The sequence below is a fragment of the Argopecten irradians genome, chromosome 5 (genome assembly GCF_041381155.1).
Source record: "Argopecten irradians isolate NY chromosome 5, Ai_NY, whole genome shotgun sequence".
NCBI lineage: Eukaryota > Metazoa > Mollusca > Bivalvia > Pectinida > Pectinidae > Argopecten > Argopecten irradians.
Window position 1 is genome coordinate 21320873 of NC_091138.1, and position 17627 is coordinate 21338499.

A 17627-nucleotide genomic window follows, 5' to 3' on the forward strand; every position below is an offset into this window, starting at 1 on the left:
CGAGACTGCATGGAAATGTCAACACAGACATAGCTAGCAGGAGGACGGTTTTCGAATTCCTATAACATAAATTAATTTCTTCACATGCAGAGTGGTTTTGATGGGAAATTTTATTTTTCTATTTTCATAAGATATTATACTGGATGTCTTAACACCATTTTCATTGACTTTTCCTTCCTTTGCCCGACTATTCACTTAAATCTTTGAGAGAAAATATCTAAATATCTGAGAGTTTCTTTGTTTGACACTTAGTACAATTTTTGTTCTGACAGATCCGACCACTTCTAGCCCACAGAAGGCTCTGGAGGCCATTGGAAGTAACCTTCAGAAGCAGTATGAGAGATGGCAGCCAAGGGCCCGATATAAGCAAAGTCTTGACCCCACGGTTGACGAGGTCAAGAAACTTTGTTCTTCACTGCGTCGTAACGCAAAGGTTGGCAGATTGTTGTTTTAAATGTCTTTGTGAAATTATTGAAATTTAGAATCTTAGAATGTTTTTATACCATGTAGGATTCAAAACACAATTTGTTTACTCTTTTTTTTTGTCCTGAAAATAGTATCTTTAGTGCAACTGTTATTTAGATAGATTATTCTATACTTTTTTCATTGACTTCAGGAAGAAAGGGTTCTTTTCCATTACAATGGCCATGGAGTACCAAAGCCAACAGTGAATGGAGAAATCTGGGTATTCAATAAGGTAAATACTAGGCCGCCTCCGATTATACGGTTTGACTGGTTGGACCTAGTTGTTCGTTTATGAATTAAAGACGGACCTGGTAATTTTATATTGTTTTCAGACGAGCCTTGACAAAACCCTCACATTCCTGTATAAAAAACTGCAGGTCCGTTAGGATTTATACTTGAAATAATGACTTTAACAAACGGTCAAATCGGTTGTTCCAAATAAACGAAAATGGTCCTAGTCAGAAATATGACTCATGTTTTAGTGGTCTTCTGGAAATTGACCTACGTCAATTTGATTTGATTTTCTGCAGTTTGATCTTAAATATAAGAGTGTTTATTTCTTAAGTTTAAATTATCTTCTTCAGCAAAGAATTCTGAAGAACTAACTGAGATTGATTTTGTTATTTTAGAGCTACACACAGTACATCCCACTCTCAGTGTATGACTTACAGACATGGATGGGGAGTCCGTCTATCTATGTGTACGACTGTTCCAATGCCGGAATCATTGTTGAGTCCTTCAAACAGTTCTCAGTGCAAAGAGAACATGAGATGGAGGTGAGGGATGTCTTCTGTAAAATATGGTTTCCCACTTAAGATCTATCTGCCTTGTACAACAAAAAAATATATAATTTATATAGATCTTTATTTAGGTATACAATGTGTATTCTATTTCCATAAACCACATCTGTGTATGATGGGTTAACTTCTTTTTAACAATATTTATGGCACCTTTCCAAAAGGCAAGGCTAACTCTAGAAACTAGGTATGATTACTAGTTCAAGCTGTTTCCTTTTTTCCTTGCATATCATTAATGAGCAATGTTCTGATGTTTGATTTGTAATTTTATTTTGATATTTTAGTCTTCATCGTCAATGAGCGGCAGTCAGAGATTCAACAGCCCTGCACCTTCACCGTCAGCGGTGAAAAACTGTATACAACTGGCAGCTTGTGGGTCCACAGAGTTTCTACCTATGAACCCTGAGCTGCCTGCTGATCTTTTTACTTCATGTCTCACCACACCTATCAAAATAGCCCTCAAATGGTGAGTATTCTCACAACTCAGGATCTATCAAAATAGCCCTCAAATGCTGAGTATTATCACAACTCAGGATCTATCAAAATAGCCCTCAAATGGTGAGTATTCTCACAACTCAGGATCTATCAAAATAGCCCTCAAATGGTGAGTATTCTCACAACTCAGGATCTATCAAAATAACTTTCAAATGGTGAGTATTCTCACAACTCAGTATCTATCAAAATAGTCCTCAAATGGTGAGTATTCTCACAACTCATTATCTATCAAAATAGACCTCAAATGGGGAGTATTCTCACAACTCAGGATCTAAAACAAAATAGCCCTCAAATGGTGAGTATTCTCACCACACCTGCCAAATTAAATATCCCATGAAAAGGTTCTTTGTTGTTATGTTGTTGTTTTGTTATTAATCTGTGTTTGCATATTACAGAGTTATCTGCCCTTGCGGGTAGGTATCGATTGTGATATCATGTGTTTGCGGGCCTGAATTGCGCTCACAAAATAATGACGTAACAATCTATACCTACCCGAAAGGGAGCTAACTCTGTAATATGCAAAGACGGAATTATGCATATCAAAATAGCCATCCCATTTAGATAAGGATGACTGTGGAATAGTAGAAAAAGTATCATGGTTGTGCTATCTTGACTGTGAAATAGTAGAAAAAGTATCATGGTTGTGCTATCTTCAGTAGGTGTAATAATCAGTTAATATTAACACTTATTGATACCAGCTTTATGTTTATTTCTCAATGAGACATAGTTCTATGAAGTATGGAATATTGATAGTAATATAATGTTTTAAAGTGTATTATGATGATAATGTTTACATCTCCCTACAGGTATGTCCTACAGAACACTAGTAAACTTGTGCCAAATCTCACTGCTGAGCTGGTGGACAAGTAAGTACAAACTTAACAGAAGATACAGTAAAACCTCTTGTTAATGAATAGATGCATTGTTATGATAGTATTAGGTAGGTTATCCAATAGATACAAATGTTTTTATTTAATGTTTAATAAATCAACCGTTGACTGAGAGCAGCAGTCATTTAGCGCATGTAACCTTTCTATCCAGAAGCCTTTTTGTCATAATTTCTATGTTAGAAAAAATAACTCCTGGTTTAATTAAACATGAAAACTTGGAAATGGATTTACCCTTCCTTTCAGCTAAAAGATGTGTTAAGTTAGGATTTCTATGTTAACAGGGCATCCAGTAGACCATTGAGAGTATGTTTCAGACTCTCAAAAATCAGATTTGACTCTTGAGTTTGAAGCCAATGTCTATTTGTCAAATTTTTGACTCTTCAGATTTCTGAGAAATAGTTATTTGACTTCTGAAACTACTAACAGCCAAGGGTCAACTGGATGCCCTGTGTTAATTTGATATTCTGATATCTTGTCAGGCTATAAGTAAAGGTTTTATAATGTCTATTACAGAGTTCCTGGCCAGTTAAATGACCGACGGACCATGCTTGGGGAACTTAATTGGATATTTACAGCAATTACTGACACAATCGCATGGAATACACTTCCAAGAGGTATGACGTGGGGTGAGATTGTAGGAGAGTGGTTGAGATTAAGACAGAGACAAACTGCACTGTACACCCTATCTGTGTACAATTATAGTCATTAATCTGATGTAATAATGTTTTTGTTGCCAGCAAAAGGTTGATGAAAATCATTTGTAATTTTTAAATTCTTTCATGAACTATTTATTACTGTGAAATCATTTATTTTCTGGGGGTTTTATTTTCGTGGTTTTCGTTTTTTGGCCTGATGCAACGAAATTACGTCCCCACGAAAATCAATCCATTTCAAAGTACAAACATGAAATGTACACTAAGTGACTACAGTCTGTAGTACAGGTGGTCGCTAGTATGTATACGTATTACGTCAGTTAAAAAGCAGAACAGACCTTTTCAAAACAGTTTAATAGTCCTTTATTTTTCATCAAATCCAAGCTTGATACACGTCATTTGATATTTAATACAAGTATGTCATAAATATAAGAGAATCAAAGTGATAACACGTGAACATATTAACACGATATGCATGACAGTTCAGTCTTTACAAGTCATACAAATCGTAGTGATCGTAGCTGCTTTCCTAAATCCCATTGTGATCAGAATACGACGGTCACTCAAACAATGAGAAGGAGAGACTCTATACAGTAGGCTCCGATGTGGGTACAAAAACATCTCACATCATGTACCTGGACAGGTGTAACGTAACGTATCCATGTACGTATTGTCAATGAAAACTACTCACTACTGTACAATATCGTAACAGATTTTCTTTCTTGGTCATGTGTGTAATATTCCATACCTCGTTACCCACGAAATAAAACATGCCCTGTAACGTCTTCCTACGAATTTAAATCCCAACGAGCGTGTTAAATTTTGTATTCCATGAAAATTAAACCAACGAAAATACATGATTTCACAGTACTTTTGTATTCTCCCTAAGAGAAAGGTTACATTGCTTGCTTTTGATGATTATTACTTGTTCTGCATTCATGGTAAGAGAGGTTGATGTGATTTAAATCTTCTTATTTACCATTATATAAACCCAAGTGTAGCATAAGGCCTTTTGACATCAGGTTATAATTGTCATAATTTATGAAATAATCTCTTTTCAAATATTTTTTTAATTCTTTGTTTTCAGATCTGTTCCAGAAATTGTTCCGACAAGATCTACTGGTAGCTAGTTTATTCCGTAACTTTTTACTGGCTGAAAGGATAATGCGTTCCTACAACTGTACGCCAGTGTCTGGGCCAAAGTTACCTCCCACTTACCAACACCCCATGTGGTACGTTTCAATAGAAATGTCATATATATACATGTATATGATTTATGGGTGTTGCAATTATAGAAGTTGAACCATATAAGCATACTGATAATTAAACATTTAGATATTGAAGGTAAAAACAAGTATCTTTTCTTAGATATATCTAATACAAGTTTTCAGTGTACAATTTTGCTATATCTAATACAAGTTTTCAGTGTACAATTTTGCTTCTTTAAAAAATGTATCTAATATATTAATCATGAAGTTTTAGTCAAGAATTAATGCTCTTCTTTGCGACAGTGCTAGTCTAAGAATCGATTATTATAAAACTTCATAAAAGAGATCACACCAGATATAGCTTTATGAGTAGTGAAATGAAATTTAAACCAAAAGATTAAATGATTTTTACATCCAATTCTTATAAACTGGCTTAATATTCATGATGTTATAAATGGCTTTAGTAATGACTTTAAGTATCTACCATATTCCAGGCAAGCATGGGACTTGGCTTTAGATTTGTGCCTGCGACAGCTACCTCGTCTGTTAGAGGATGACGGCTCCACATTCCAACATAGTCCCTTCTTTACAGAGCAGCTAACTGCTTTCCAGGTGTGGCTAACATACGGCTCCGAGACTCGCAATCCTCCGGAACAACTCCCCATAGTGCTACAGGTAAGTTACTGTTTTGTATCATGGCCATATTTCCATCTTTTGTTCTTTCTTCGACACTTTCAGCCACAGGAATTTCAAAGTTGATAATCTGGATTTTGTATGCTTCTTGTCACTGGACCATTGAATATATTTTATTTCTTAATATGCATGTCTGTCCAATACAGATCTTGCCTATTCTACTATCATTTTGTGCATTCTATGCCTATGGTTTCAGTCTTGTGTTAATTGTAATTTGCCATATTTTTATGTCAGATTATGTTTTGAAATAATTTCAAATAGATATCCTGATTATCTGTGAGACGATCACATAGTTTATATCTTAGTTGTTTGTTATTCCTAATCCCTTGGAATCCAATTGTCATCCTATTACAGGTTCTCCTGAGTCAGGTACACAGACTTCGGGCATTAGACCTACTGGGGCGATTCCTAGACCTTGGACCCTGGGCAGTCAGTCTGGTAGGTAGATATAAGGACACAATAACTGTTGCATTTCTACATTAGGTAGGAAATCTGATGTATAATTATTACCTGTACAGTCTTATGGTCTGTTATTGTCAAATTTTGCGTTAGTATAAACAGTTAACTTATTTTGTTTATTGTGTAGGCGTTGTCTGTTGGTATCTTTCCCTATGTACTGAAGTTGCTACAGAGTTCTGCACGGGAGTTACGCCCTCTGTTGGTGTTTATCTGGGCAAAGATCTTGTCGGTGGACAGTGTGAGTAGAATTCAATTGCTAATCTTGGAAGTTCAGATATCTATGGCTCATACTGCTGAAATTTTCTGCTAATGTTTTATTTCTTTTGAGTTGTTGAATGGAGTACCAGTTAAATTTAAAAAAAAATATTGTATATCTCTATAAGATTATAGTTAAATGAAATGTCTATAAAAATACTGGACATTGAATAAATTTTTAAGGCCATTCCAATTTAATGTCTCGTTCGTCGGATTTCCCACTCCTATTTTCTGAAAATGAAATAAAAATAAAATAATTTTTTTACCGCTCCTCATTTTTTTGTCTGGGAATTTGACGAACCCGGGCAAATTTTCAGAGGGTTCATTTTTACTAGTCATCATTTCCTGGTCACTCAGATGTTTGAATTATTCATACATTGTGTCTTCAAACCCGCAAGCGTCTTGCAAACCTTTACAACAACAGAAATGTCAAGTTTTTCCACCACCACGTGCAGAGTGGTACTGCGAGGTAGAGACTGAGGGACGCATACTTTTTAATAGGACGTGTCCCGATTTCAGTCTGTTTTTGCCGTTGTCTGCAACTCTTTTAAAAGACTTTCCGTTCGATCTCGCTATAAAAATGGCGACCATGACAGGTGATTTGACTGGCCGACTTACGAACGAATAACGGTAATCAAGCATGTCCATTATTTGAAGGCAATCTCTAGCCTAATTAATTAACACATCAGTTGCCTTATATCTTAAGACCTGGCCAGTGTGAATTTTGACACGTGGCCCACATAGTTTGCATTTGCAAACATGTTTTGACTGCATGACTTAGTAACAGCTAGATAGGTGATGATTCGTCTGCTATTCGGTCAAATTAACATCGGTAGTAAATTACACATTTCACTGAGATCCAAACTTAGTGTTACTTTCTACGACAATATAACATACATTTGCCTTCATTTTTGTGTTGATAGGTTATATGTATGTTTGCGTTTCATGAAAAAATCATAAATAATAAATAGTCAGTTCCATACAATATTATGTGACAACTAAGAAAGAATGTACATGTCAGATGAGGTTATATTGGTTTAAAATATTTTCCATTAATGCTAATCCCTGATTGCTTCTATTAATTTGTTGGTTTTTGCTGATAGCTCTGTCAACAGCAAATTAATTATTGAAATTATTGACAAAAAGTTCAACTTTCTTTGACTATTTCCTTTTAGGTATTAAACATTGCTATTCAATGTTAAAATTGTCAAGATTTTTTCTTAAAATTGAAATACATGTATGCCATGCATTGAAAGCATTTTTTGGAATAGCATATGTTCAATAGCTGCACAAATACCTTAACATTAGACTTCTTTTTTTTACATCTTTGATACAGTTATGAATGTTGAAAACACTGAAGAAAACAGCAAAACTTATATTTTAACATAAAAACTCCGTTATTAATAGTAATTGTTATTTCAAGAAATAAACATAAAAGTCTAATAAAAAAATACTGTGAAAATATTCGCTCGCTCCAATTTTTTCCGCTTTCAATTTTTTTTTTTGAATTAAAAAAATTTCGCTCGCTCGCTCCTATTTTAAAATCCCAAAATCCGAAGAACAAGAAATCAAATTGGAATGGCCTAAAGTATGAATTATTTTTTTCAATAATGAAAAAATGATGAGATATACCCCAATTATCTGAATCCTTTGAGGAAAAATGTACATGCTATAATGCTGTTTTTGTATTTTCAGTCTTGCCAGGCAGACCTAGTAAAAGATAACGGGCATAAGTATTTTCTGGCAGTACTAGCTGACCCCTATATGCCAGTAAGTATTTCTTGGGTCAAAAGTATCAAATTGGTTTTAACGATTTATCTGACAGTTAAAATGAACTAAGAATTATGATTAGTTAAAATCAGGCCAAGATATTGGTCTGGGATGAAATGCTGCAAAATTTTGTAAAAGCAGCTCAGCAATAGCAGATTTATGATACTGTACCATAATTGGATCCGGTGTCCTTGGATTAACACCTCTCAAAACATTTAAAATACTTTTAACATTTATTAAAATAAAATAGTTTATATCATTTCTTTGATGAGAATGTGATCATTTGACAAAGTCATAGAGTTATTGATGACATATTCACAAGTTTAAACAAGTGAAATTAACCCCATGTGAATTTAAAAAAAAAATCACTGGATAATGACTGGCAAGTAACTCATTTATTTTTATTACAAATGCATTTGTTTCCAGGCAGAACACAGAACGATGGCTGCCTTTGTTCTTTCTATGATTGTGAATGACTACAGACAAGGACAGGTATATTGAATCTGGAGGCTAGAAGAGTGGGCTCCTAAACAAAAATAGAGGTTAATTCTATCAAGACTACTTGTCATGAACAAATGAACAACTGAATTTATTTTGACCAAATTTTGTCTCAAAGAGTTTATGGGTCTATGGTTGTTGGAGTGGTTCCATCTTCAGGTTGAAAGTAGATCCCTTTTCTTTGGTATCCTGTCTTTTCTTTTCCTCTTAATGATGAATTGAATGGTTTTCATTGAACGGTACTCACTGTTCATAGTAATCCATGGAAATAAAACAAAAAATATAAGTTTAACAAAACCTAATAAGGGAGAAGGGAGAGTTTGCTGTAAGATACAGTATCAGTTTTAAAGTGAGGTTACAGTTTGAACACACATGTAATATTTTAGCCTCATAATGATTTTGCAGAAAGCTAATAATTTTACACATATTCAAACTTACATTGTGAGTATTTTGACTTGATCAGGAGGCAGCCTTACAAGGGAATGTGATATCGGTGTGTCTGGAACAGTTGGCCGACACCAACGACTCCTTACGACAATGGCTGGCCCTGTGTCTTGGCAAGGTAGGCTGGTGGCATTTCTTATAACTTAAAAAAGGAGGCATGTAAGTCTACTTTATGAATTGAAATATTGCCTAAAGTTCTAACATGGTTATTGATAACCCACAAGGAGTGGGGAAAAGAATAGACCTATCTTTCAGTATATTGTATGAGGTAACCTTTTTGATATTCCAATGCAGCCTCAGAGGTTTTGTTTCTTGAGCCCTCTGTTGTGTGTATTTAAGAGCTCTACCTCATCAGTATTGTGTCATACTGTCTGTCAGCAGTAAAATTGTGACCCTGGTGAATCAGAAACTTTCAGCTGTCTAGTTCCTTTATCATTCATTGCCATAATTTTTCCAAAAGTATATAACAATAAATATGGAAGCACAGCCTAAAATGTATTGCTTACGGTGTATATAACTGACTAAAATGTTTATTTCATTTACCTGTAGGTGTGGACAAGCTTTGATAATGCTCGTTGGTGTGGAGTGAGGGATAGCGCCCACGAGAAACTGGCCAAAATGTTAACAGATCCCACCCCAGAGGTACATACTGTAATCTTTCTCCCAAAAAGTCAGGTTTTCTGAATAAGATAGAATTTGAGTTATAAAAGTCAGATGGAGCACAGTTAACTTCTTATAATCAGTCTAGTATATGAGTAAGTATTGTTGAAAATGACAGAAAAAAAGTTTGCTTAGGATCAACAGAACTAGAGGTTTAAATTATACAGGATCTTCATGAGTTTTACAAGTTTGAGTGAAGGCATTCAATTGTACATTTTATATATAATGTGTTGTCAGAGCTGAAAAGTTATTTAAAATTAACTAAATTCTTATGTGATCTGATTTGTCTTTGTGGCATCACATTTTCAAATATGTGTTATGGGACTGGGATTCAACAGTTTGGGAAAACACTGACTACTACTTATTAATATAAATCGCTTCTTTAAATTTTAATTATTATTAATCTCATACATTCAACATACACTTTTGATTTTGGAATGTCTTTTCCATAATAATATAATTATAAGGCATTTTGAGAACAGCTAGATTGAGAACTATTTGTTTTCTCAAGGAAAAAATTTAATTGAATATTAAATCTGGAAGTATCTTGTCATTGCTTAAAAATATGAAGTGATTTGCTTTAATGTTCATCACAGGTACGAGCAGCTACTGTGTATGCACTAGGAACATTTATTAACAACAACTCGTCAGAGCGGAGTGACCATGCTAATAACATTGACCTTGGAGTTGGTATGACCTTGGCATCAGTCGGTCAAGATGGAAACCCTCTTGTCAGAAAGGTTTGTTGTAAAACTGTACATTTAGCCTTTAAACAATGTTTACAAGGTCTAGTTTTGTTTTTAGGCTCAAAACCATTGTCACTGTAATATGGTATAAAATATGCTAGTCGTAAGATATTATAAATTTTTCAAATTGTTTGTTTCCCTCTAAAATTTTTGGTGCTTGCTATTTCCAAATTTCATAGCATACTAAAATGGTATCCATTCACTTTCCCAGCTATGTTGAACATATATTTGTGTGGTGGGTTTGGTTGTTGAAGCAAACAAGTTTTACTCATAATAATCATACCAAGATTTCATTCTCCTTGTGCAACCTTTTAAAGTTAGTCTCTACTATGTTGATTTTACATCTTCAGTTTAAATGCAGCTAGGTTATAATATGGATGTCCTTAGCTGACATTTTGCCCTCCAAGTGTTGTCTATCTACAGGAACTTGTGGTGGCGTTTGGTTACCTGGTAACCCAGTTTGAGTCCCAGTTTGCGACCGTGGCAACCCAGCTGATGGAAGAGGAGAGACAGAAGGATAAAGCGGTGCCAATTGTGGCTGCTGAGGCCCCGGGTGGGTGGAATGTTGTAGCATCGTCTGGTAACCCTGGTAACTAACGCACTCCTGCATGCCTCCACAATTACCCAAGGCCTTCTCTGTTGTTGGTTTGCTGCTTTGACATTGAGACATATCATGGCAGAATTTTGACAAACTCTTTATAGGCAATTTTTTAAAAATCCATTGTGGTTAATGTTGTTAAATGTCTTTTAAATTGTTGCCATTTCTTTCAATGAAAACATGAAAAAAATGGCAACATGATCATATTGAAAAAGTTATGTTGAAAAGAATTTTTTAAAATATTGAAATCAATATGGTTTTAAAAGTGCTATGAACATTTCAGATGAGGCCTTGTCCTTCCTCTTACACAGAGCTAGTTTGTTGTATATATATTGGTGTAACAGCACCAGGTAAAATATACTGATCACATTTATATGTGACAGGCAATTACTAAATTTTTCAGATTTAAAAGAAATATTTATTTTTCAATTATTTTTATGCCAAGGTTATTCTGAGATATTTTCCAACGCTTATAAATGACCTAATATGATGAACCTGATTTACCTGGTGCTGTTGTAGATCCTGTATTGTATTTTGTGGTATCCTGTATTTTGTGGTATCCTGTATTTTGTGGTATACTGTAGTGTATTTCCTGGTATCCCAGTCATCAAGTATTGGACAATGCTTTATAATTGTATATTTATGATTTTTAATGTTTTTTTGTCGCCCTGTTATTAAGATACAGCTGTAGTTGCTCCATTTATCGATACAGATAGAAATATTCACTTTTCTTTCCAATTAATTTAAAAAAAATAATTTTTGGCAAAGTAAGTGGATACATACCAAGGGTATCTACAATATCCCTGCCTTTCATACCATCTTGCCTAGATTCTGTCTTGTAGCCGTTTTAAAACATACTTAAATCAACTGTCAAACACATGGGATCTGTTTCAAATTATCTATCAGATTTAGCAAGATTTATAAGTATTTTTATTTCATTTCACATGATCATTGACGAAAATATGTTTGAATGCTTTAAATATTGTAAATCTGTTTTGTGTTGTAGCTTGGTGTGTGAATGTTTTGTAAACTTAAAAATAGTAAAACACTGATAAATCGTTAAGACGGTGACTGTGGTAAAACTTAAATAAATATTACAAGTTACACCCATCTAATTTATTACAACTGTTTGTCTGCAAAATTACAAAATTGATACTAATTATCATTTTATAACCTGTAGCACATATTAAACTCACCCTCTGTAAAACTGCCTTCTAAACAACTGGTACATAATATTCTGTATACAACTTAATATTCAGCTACGTATATAATGGTTTCTCCTAACTTAGTACTTGTTCTGGCCACTTATACTGTCCCCTAAAAATATAAGGTAATGGTGGTTTAGGCTACAAAATCAACACCAGTTTTACTCCTGTATAGAATATGTAATGTGACTATGGCTCCTATATAAAATCTAAGTTATAATTTTAATTTTAAGACCATACATATACCATAAGTCTCTGACATATAGATGTATCTATAATTATATATGCATACATTTTGTATATGTATTAATATAAACACATACTCGTGGTTGCAAGCATTTATATGTTATGTTTTAGGCTTACACAGAAGTGAGAAATTGAAACTAAATGTACATTTTTTACTACGTACAGAGAAATTTCACTTGTATATAATGATTTTCTTACAGAGAATTTTGCCTCGGTGATGAGCAGTGGAATGAAGCGTAGTTCCTCGCGTACGAGTGTGAAGAGTTTGTTAACCAGCACGTGTAAGCCCCACACTTCCCTCACCACACATACCTACACTCCTTCCCTTACATATACACACATATAAACTTACCTTCCGATACACCTGTATATTCTTTACCAGCTTATGTCATGCCAATGGAGAACATTGTTGAGTTGTAATTAAAAAAAATTGATCATGTTAGAAATATTCCTGTTGTTATAATCTAATTAGTAAGGTTATTCTTGAAATCAGATAATAATTTAGATTTATCATTTCAAAGCCAATGTCAGCAATGTGACAAAAACCCAAATTAATTAATTAAACCCTTTGTTCTGTTTAGCGTCTGGCCAGCAGCCTTCTCCTGGGAATACAAGTTTCTGCAGTAGTATTAGTTCTATGGACAGTACCTCTAGTGTGGACAGTATGCCTGGGGCATCAGACCCTCGCAGTAAACGGGCTGGGTCTAACCCTTCCATCCCTGGACTCAGTTTCAGTAATATTTATATTATGGTATGGAAAACTTTACTTCAGCTGGCCATTGATCCTGTCAACGAGGTGGCAGATATGGCCAAGTACATCGTCAATACCATCAAACTCAAGGTAGGGCACTGACATAAAAAGAACCTATGAAGTTATAAGTAATACTATTCATATTTTACGGAGAGAATGTATATAGGCTTAAGTCTGATATATTCAATCGTGTTGACTTATAATCAACTGATGGCAAACTGTTGAAGCAAAACCAGATATCATCTTAAAGCTAAACTAATAGATGTTGATTATGTTAAGAGTTACTTTAATTTAAGTGTTGTTTTTTACAGGCAACAACCACCTCAAAACCCTCTCAAATGATTCCAAACCCAGTAATGACTCATTCAGCCCCAGCCAGTCCCTCAAACAGACCTGTCAACACTGCCCAAGGGTAAGTATACAGCACACAGGGGACACAAACTAAAATCCAGTATCAACACCTGCCATATTAGCTTGTCTCTCTTAGAGTGAGGGGCTTATTGAATCACCCTGTCTTATTTTGATTGGTGAGCTTGTTGACCAGTCTGTGAGACTTCTCAGTTTTCAGATCTGTAGGTATTGCATCATTCAGTTTGATAGGTATTTGTGCCAGTGATAAAATTACATACTTGTAAATAAACTTCCTGTTGGTATATGTTTTAAACTGAGTCCATACTTAGTGCATGGTGCTAAGTAGTGAACAGATTTCCTACTAGACAGCTTACTTTACAATCAACAAGCCTAAGTCACAACCAAAACTTTGTTAGTCTTTGTTTCTGTTTAGACTAGAACTTCACTGAATAAAAAAAATAGTATTAAAACAAATCATTTACTTGTCTTCTTGTCCAATCTTAATATACTGTTAAAATGCATGCCTGAAAACTTCTTTTTCATATTGACAGAACACCTCCTCAGAACTACTTGTATGACGAGTCTGGTCGGCCAGTCACCAGTGGTATCAAGCGAGACTTCTCATCACCACGGTTACCCAGCAGTACTTCTAGTCCTTATACATATTCAACACAGTTCAGTCGTAATAGGAAAATATTTGATAAAGGTCCTTCTCAGGTAAGATACGTACAGTAAGTGAATTATATGTTTGTGTGCTCCGTTTGTTAACCATTGGCTAGGATACAACAATTCTGTTATATTGAACAGTGAGTCAAGGTCATCTTGACTTTTAGAATTCTGAGAAAAACAGACTCTACTTTTCTTCTATGGGCACCTCAAACAGCAATCTAGAGAGGGATTGGATAAGATGTGAGAGACTGTGATAACTTGATCACCATGAGTGTGATTAACTTTACTGTGAAATTGTTGCAGTCACAAGTAACAGTAGAATGGTCAGCTATAGTTCAGATTGCAAAATTAAATCATCATGAATATGTGGTAAATTACAGTTTAAATCGATTGCGTTTACAGCACGGTCTTTGTGGTGATTTATTTTGTATCATTATCCTTACAGGTTGAGGAGAAGGAAGAGGAAGTGGCTAATCGTATTAAACAGTCATCAGTTGTATCTACCGAGTTCTTTCCTTGGTGTTGTAAACACTTTGCTCAGCCATTAATGCGACTTTCTGATGAGCAGGACCCAGAGAGTTTCCCTCACCATGAACGACAGTACCACTTCAAACGCAATGCTCATGTGAGAAATGAGGCTAAAGAGGAACAGATGCGTGCAGGTAACTAATTTAACCCTGGTAACTAATGTATCTCGGGTAACTGTTGTAACCAAGTGTTTATCTAACTAACCCAAAGGTCAGGGATTAATGAGGTCTCTATCAAACAATTACAAATGTGATTACATTGCACCTTACTATAAAAAGGGGAGACATATACATGTATTCCTATTCACCACAGTGTTTTTATGTTTTCTTTGCAGGTTTTAATCGGTTGGACGACCAAGTATTTGTAAATAGAAATCAAGGCATACCTTCTGTGATAAAGTTCCACCCGTATGAATCGTTTATGGCCGTGGCTGACAGAGAAATGGTCAGGTAAGTATTAAAAGTTAAAGGTCATAAATATTAGGTGTATGACATGACGAATCCTTTATGGCCGTGGCTGATAGGGAAATGGTCAGGTTACTTAAAGTATTATAAGTTTTAGGTCATAGTTGTTATGTATATCACATGGTGAATCCATTTGGGGATAGAGTCTATTGTAGTAACCAGTGGCTACATCACTGGATGTCTGTCATACAGTGGAGAGTCTATTGTAGTAGCCAGTGGCTACATCACTGGATGTCTGTCATACAGTGGAGAGTCTATTGTAGTAGCCAGTGGCTACATCACTGGATGTCTGTCATACAGTGGAGAGTCTATTGTAGTAGCCAGTGGCTACATCACTGGATGTCTGTCATACAGTGGAGAGTCTATTGTAGTAGCCAGTGGCTACATCACTGGATGTCTGTCATACAGTGGAGAGTCTATTGTAGTAGCCAGTGGCTACATCACTGGATGTCTGTCATACAGTGGAGAGTCTATTGTAGTAGCCAGTGATTAACGACCAAAAAACAAAATACCAAATTAGCTTTCGATGAGACACAAGCAAGGAGTCCTTTTAGAATGTTGGTGTCTAAAGTCCTAGGTCTTTCAAACGTTGGATATATTACTTCTCGGATAATCACAAGACATCATTGATATTTAGTAACTAGGTGTACAAAAATTTCCTGAACTTCAATATCTAACTTGTCAAACCCCTTGCTTATGTATTTATTACTGGACTAACATTTTAAAGGGATATGAACCTTAAATAATTTGTTCTGTATGCTTAGATATGGTTTTCAGATGTTTATTGAATATTTTATTACAATGATGGGTTATCTAAAACAACAGGAAAACGTGGGGAATACCTACCTCAAAAATGATAAAAATAGACCGTCATATTCTATTTTTGGAACACAAAACGAAAGCTGGCCGAAAGCGAGGTTATAATGAACAACAAACTTGCTGACATGATATGGAATATTAGTTTTCCACATTTTAAGATTATTTTCTAATTTACAATGGTTGACAAATGAAGTTTAAGCCATATTTGTTATAAAAAATATTGTATTTAGCGTAAGAATGATAAGTCAAAAGTCAAACGAGACTTTTCATTCGATAGGGCACCACGAAGGGAGGTTCCCGACTTATTGCATATATGTACATCATGCAAGTATAAAGTGAGGAGTTGCGCCCGTCTCATGCATTTCAGTGATCTATTTATATTTACCTACTTTCCAATCGCGCACGTTACTGACTCTTGACGTACACTGTTTGCTATCAGAATTCGTTTGTGTTCGCTTCACCCACGTTTTTGACCCACCATTTTGTTAACATATGCAGTGCATTGTGGGAGGTCACTAAAGTTCAACACTATTTGGGTTCATGTCCCATTAAGCTTTGAATCAAAATTAGAAGAGATTGATAAAAGTAATTATAAATTTCAATCCTAAATAATCTTATCACATTATCAAACTCTCAGAATGGGACTCATTCTCGTACCACGTGATACCCGATAACGTTTGTGCGGGACTGTTGTTTCTATTGGTGATGGAATGATGTCAAATGATGTTATCGCGGGATAACGTCATTTCAGCAGGAAGATTACAAAGAGTTATGTTCCATCACCACTGGAGATACTAGTCCTGCACAAACGTTATCGGGTATCACGTGGTACGTGAATTAGTCCCATTGGAATTTCTCACCATTGAGAGAATTTTTGATATATCGGTAACTGTAGACATGCTCTGTATCAGGAGAGCAGTAAAGAAATGGCGACAAATTTTTAGCATTTGTGTGTCCTTGAGAATTTCAGAGAAGCACATAAGTTTTTACATTGGCAATTTTTTTCCAGTTTTTGGAATTGGGAACAAGGAACCAAGCTTGGAAGTATTTGTAATGAAAATCCAAAACACACCAAGATCACCTCAGTGGAGTTCCTCAATGCTCATGATGATACGTTAATGCTGACTGGTTCAGGTATGTATGTCATAATCAGATTTACTAAACCGACTCTACAGGTATGTCCCAGTTTCTCAGCCTTTAACATGGTAATGATTTATCTGTCTCAAAGCTACGGTGATGACAATAATGCACCCTTGCATTAATTTTTTTTGCTGGAAGTTTGCTGTACTGTGTTTCACAATGAATCTGCTTTTAAATATAAACAACTTGGTCCTCAGAAGTTTCAAGAAGAAGAGAATCACCCCTTGCTTAAGGATGTGGGATTAATAGAATCTTTCATCCCTTTTGGGGTGAGACAGGAAAATCTCAACCCAAGGGAAGATTCTTTAGTTGTCAAACCTGATTCTTTTTCTCTTACCTCGTACACCACTTTGTGTCTGTAATAAACCTGTCACTTATGCAAGCGAGGATGATGTAACCTCAATGAATCGTTGTCTTAGCCGTCTCAGTGACGTCATTTCATTGTTGTCATGACATTATAATACTATTACCGTAACGTCATAATACTGTTGTCGTGACGTCATACAATTATTGAGCACGTGCGCGTAAAAATGTGGATATCCTTGTCTGAGGTAAGAGAAAAGTATCTCGAAATCCCCTGAAAATATTCTTATCTTCTAAACTTCAGTATAGTCTCCGCTGGAAAAAAAAAATTATTTCAGACCTCAAGGTAAGGAAAGACCTAATTAATTTGTCTTGTTTGTTTTATCAGATGATGGAGCAGTGAGGATATGGAGGAACTACCTTGATAACGTAGAAATGGTGACGGCCTTCCAGGCTCTGTCTGATATGATCCCACTATCTAGAGGTATGTTACAATAATTAGGATCACAGAAAATCATGG

General features: G+C 35.2%; 1 protein-coding gene across 3 annotated transcripts in view; it reads left to right on the plus strand.

The window, feature by feature from the left end:
* The window catches only part of LOC138323196 (regulatory-associated protein of mTOR-like), a 28970-nt gene that overhangs the window by 2650 nt on the left and 8693 nt on the right, over nucleotides 1-17627 (plus strand). Inside the window, exons 3-26 of one of the 3 annotated variants that reach the window (XM_069267608.1) lie at nucleotides 273-433; nucleotides 617-697; nucleotides 1095-1241; nucleotides 1547-1728; nucleotides 2564-2623; nucleotides 3161-3261; nucleotides 4388-4532; nucleotides 5003-5183; nucleotides 5556-5639; nucleotides 5788-5898; nucleotides 7611-7685; nucleotides 8112-8177; nucleotides 8647-8745; nucleotides 9177-9269; nucleotides 9884-10027; nucleotides 10457-10622; nucleotides 12283-12363; nucleotides 12664-12923; nucleotides 13145-13245; nucleotides 13736-13901; nucleotides 14299-14515; nucleotides 14716-14830; nucleotides 16674-16798; nucleotides 17496-17591. In XM_069267608.1, coding sequence (XP_069123709.1) covers nucleotides 273-433; nucleotides 617-697; nucleotides 1095-1241; nucleotides 1547-1728; nucleotides 2564-2623; nucleotides 3161-3261; nucleotides 4388-4532; nucleotides 5003-5183; nucleotides 5556-5639; nucleotides 5788-5898; nucleotides 7611-7685; nucleotides 8112-8177; nucleotides 8647-8745; nucleotides 9177-9269; nucleotides 9884-10027; nucleotides 10457-10622; nucleotides 12283-12363; nucleotides 12664-12923; nucleotides 13145-13245; nucleotides 13736-13901; nucleotides 14299-14515; nucleotides 14716-14830; nucleotides 16674-16798; nucleotides 17496-17591 — 3057 coding nt within the window. The remainder of the gene's footprint in view (nucleotides 1-272; nucleotides 434-616; nucleotides 698-1094; nucleotides 1242-1546; nucleotides 1729-2563; nucleotides 2624-3160; nucleotides 3262-4387; nucleotides 4533-5002; nucleotides 5184-5555; nucleotides 5640-5787; nucleotides 5899-7610; nucleotides 7686-8111; nucleotides 8178-8646; nucleotides 8746-9176; nucleotides 9270-9883; nucleotides 10028-10456; nucleotides 10623-12282; nucleotides 12364-12663; nucleotides 12924-13144; nucleotides 13246-13735; nucleotides 13902-14298; nucleotides 14516-14715; nucleotides 14831-16673; nucleotides 16799-17495; nucleotides 17592-17627) is intronic. The other 2 variants (XM_069267609.1, XM_069267610.1) reach the window with 2 other exon arrangements.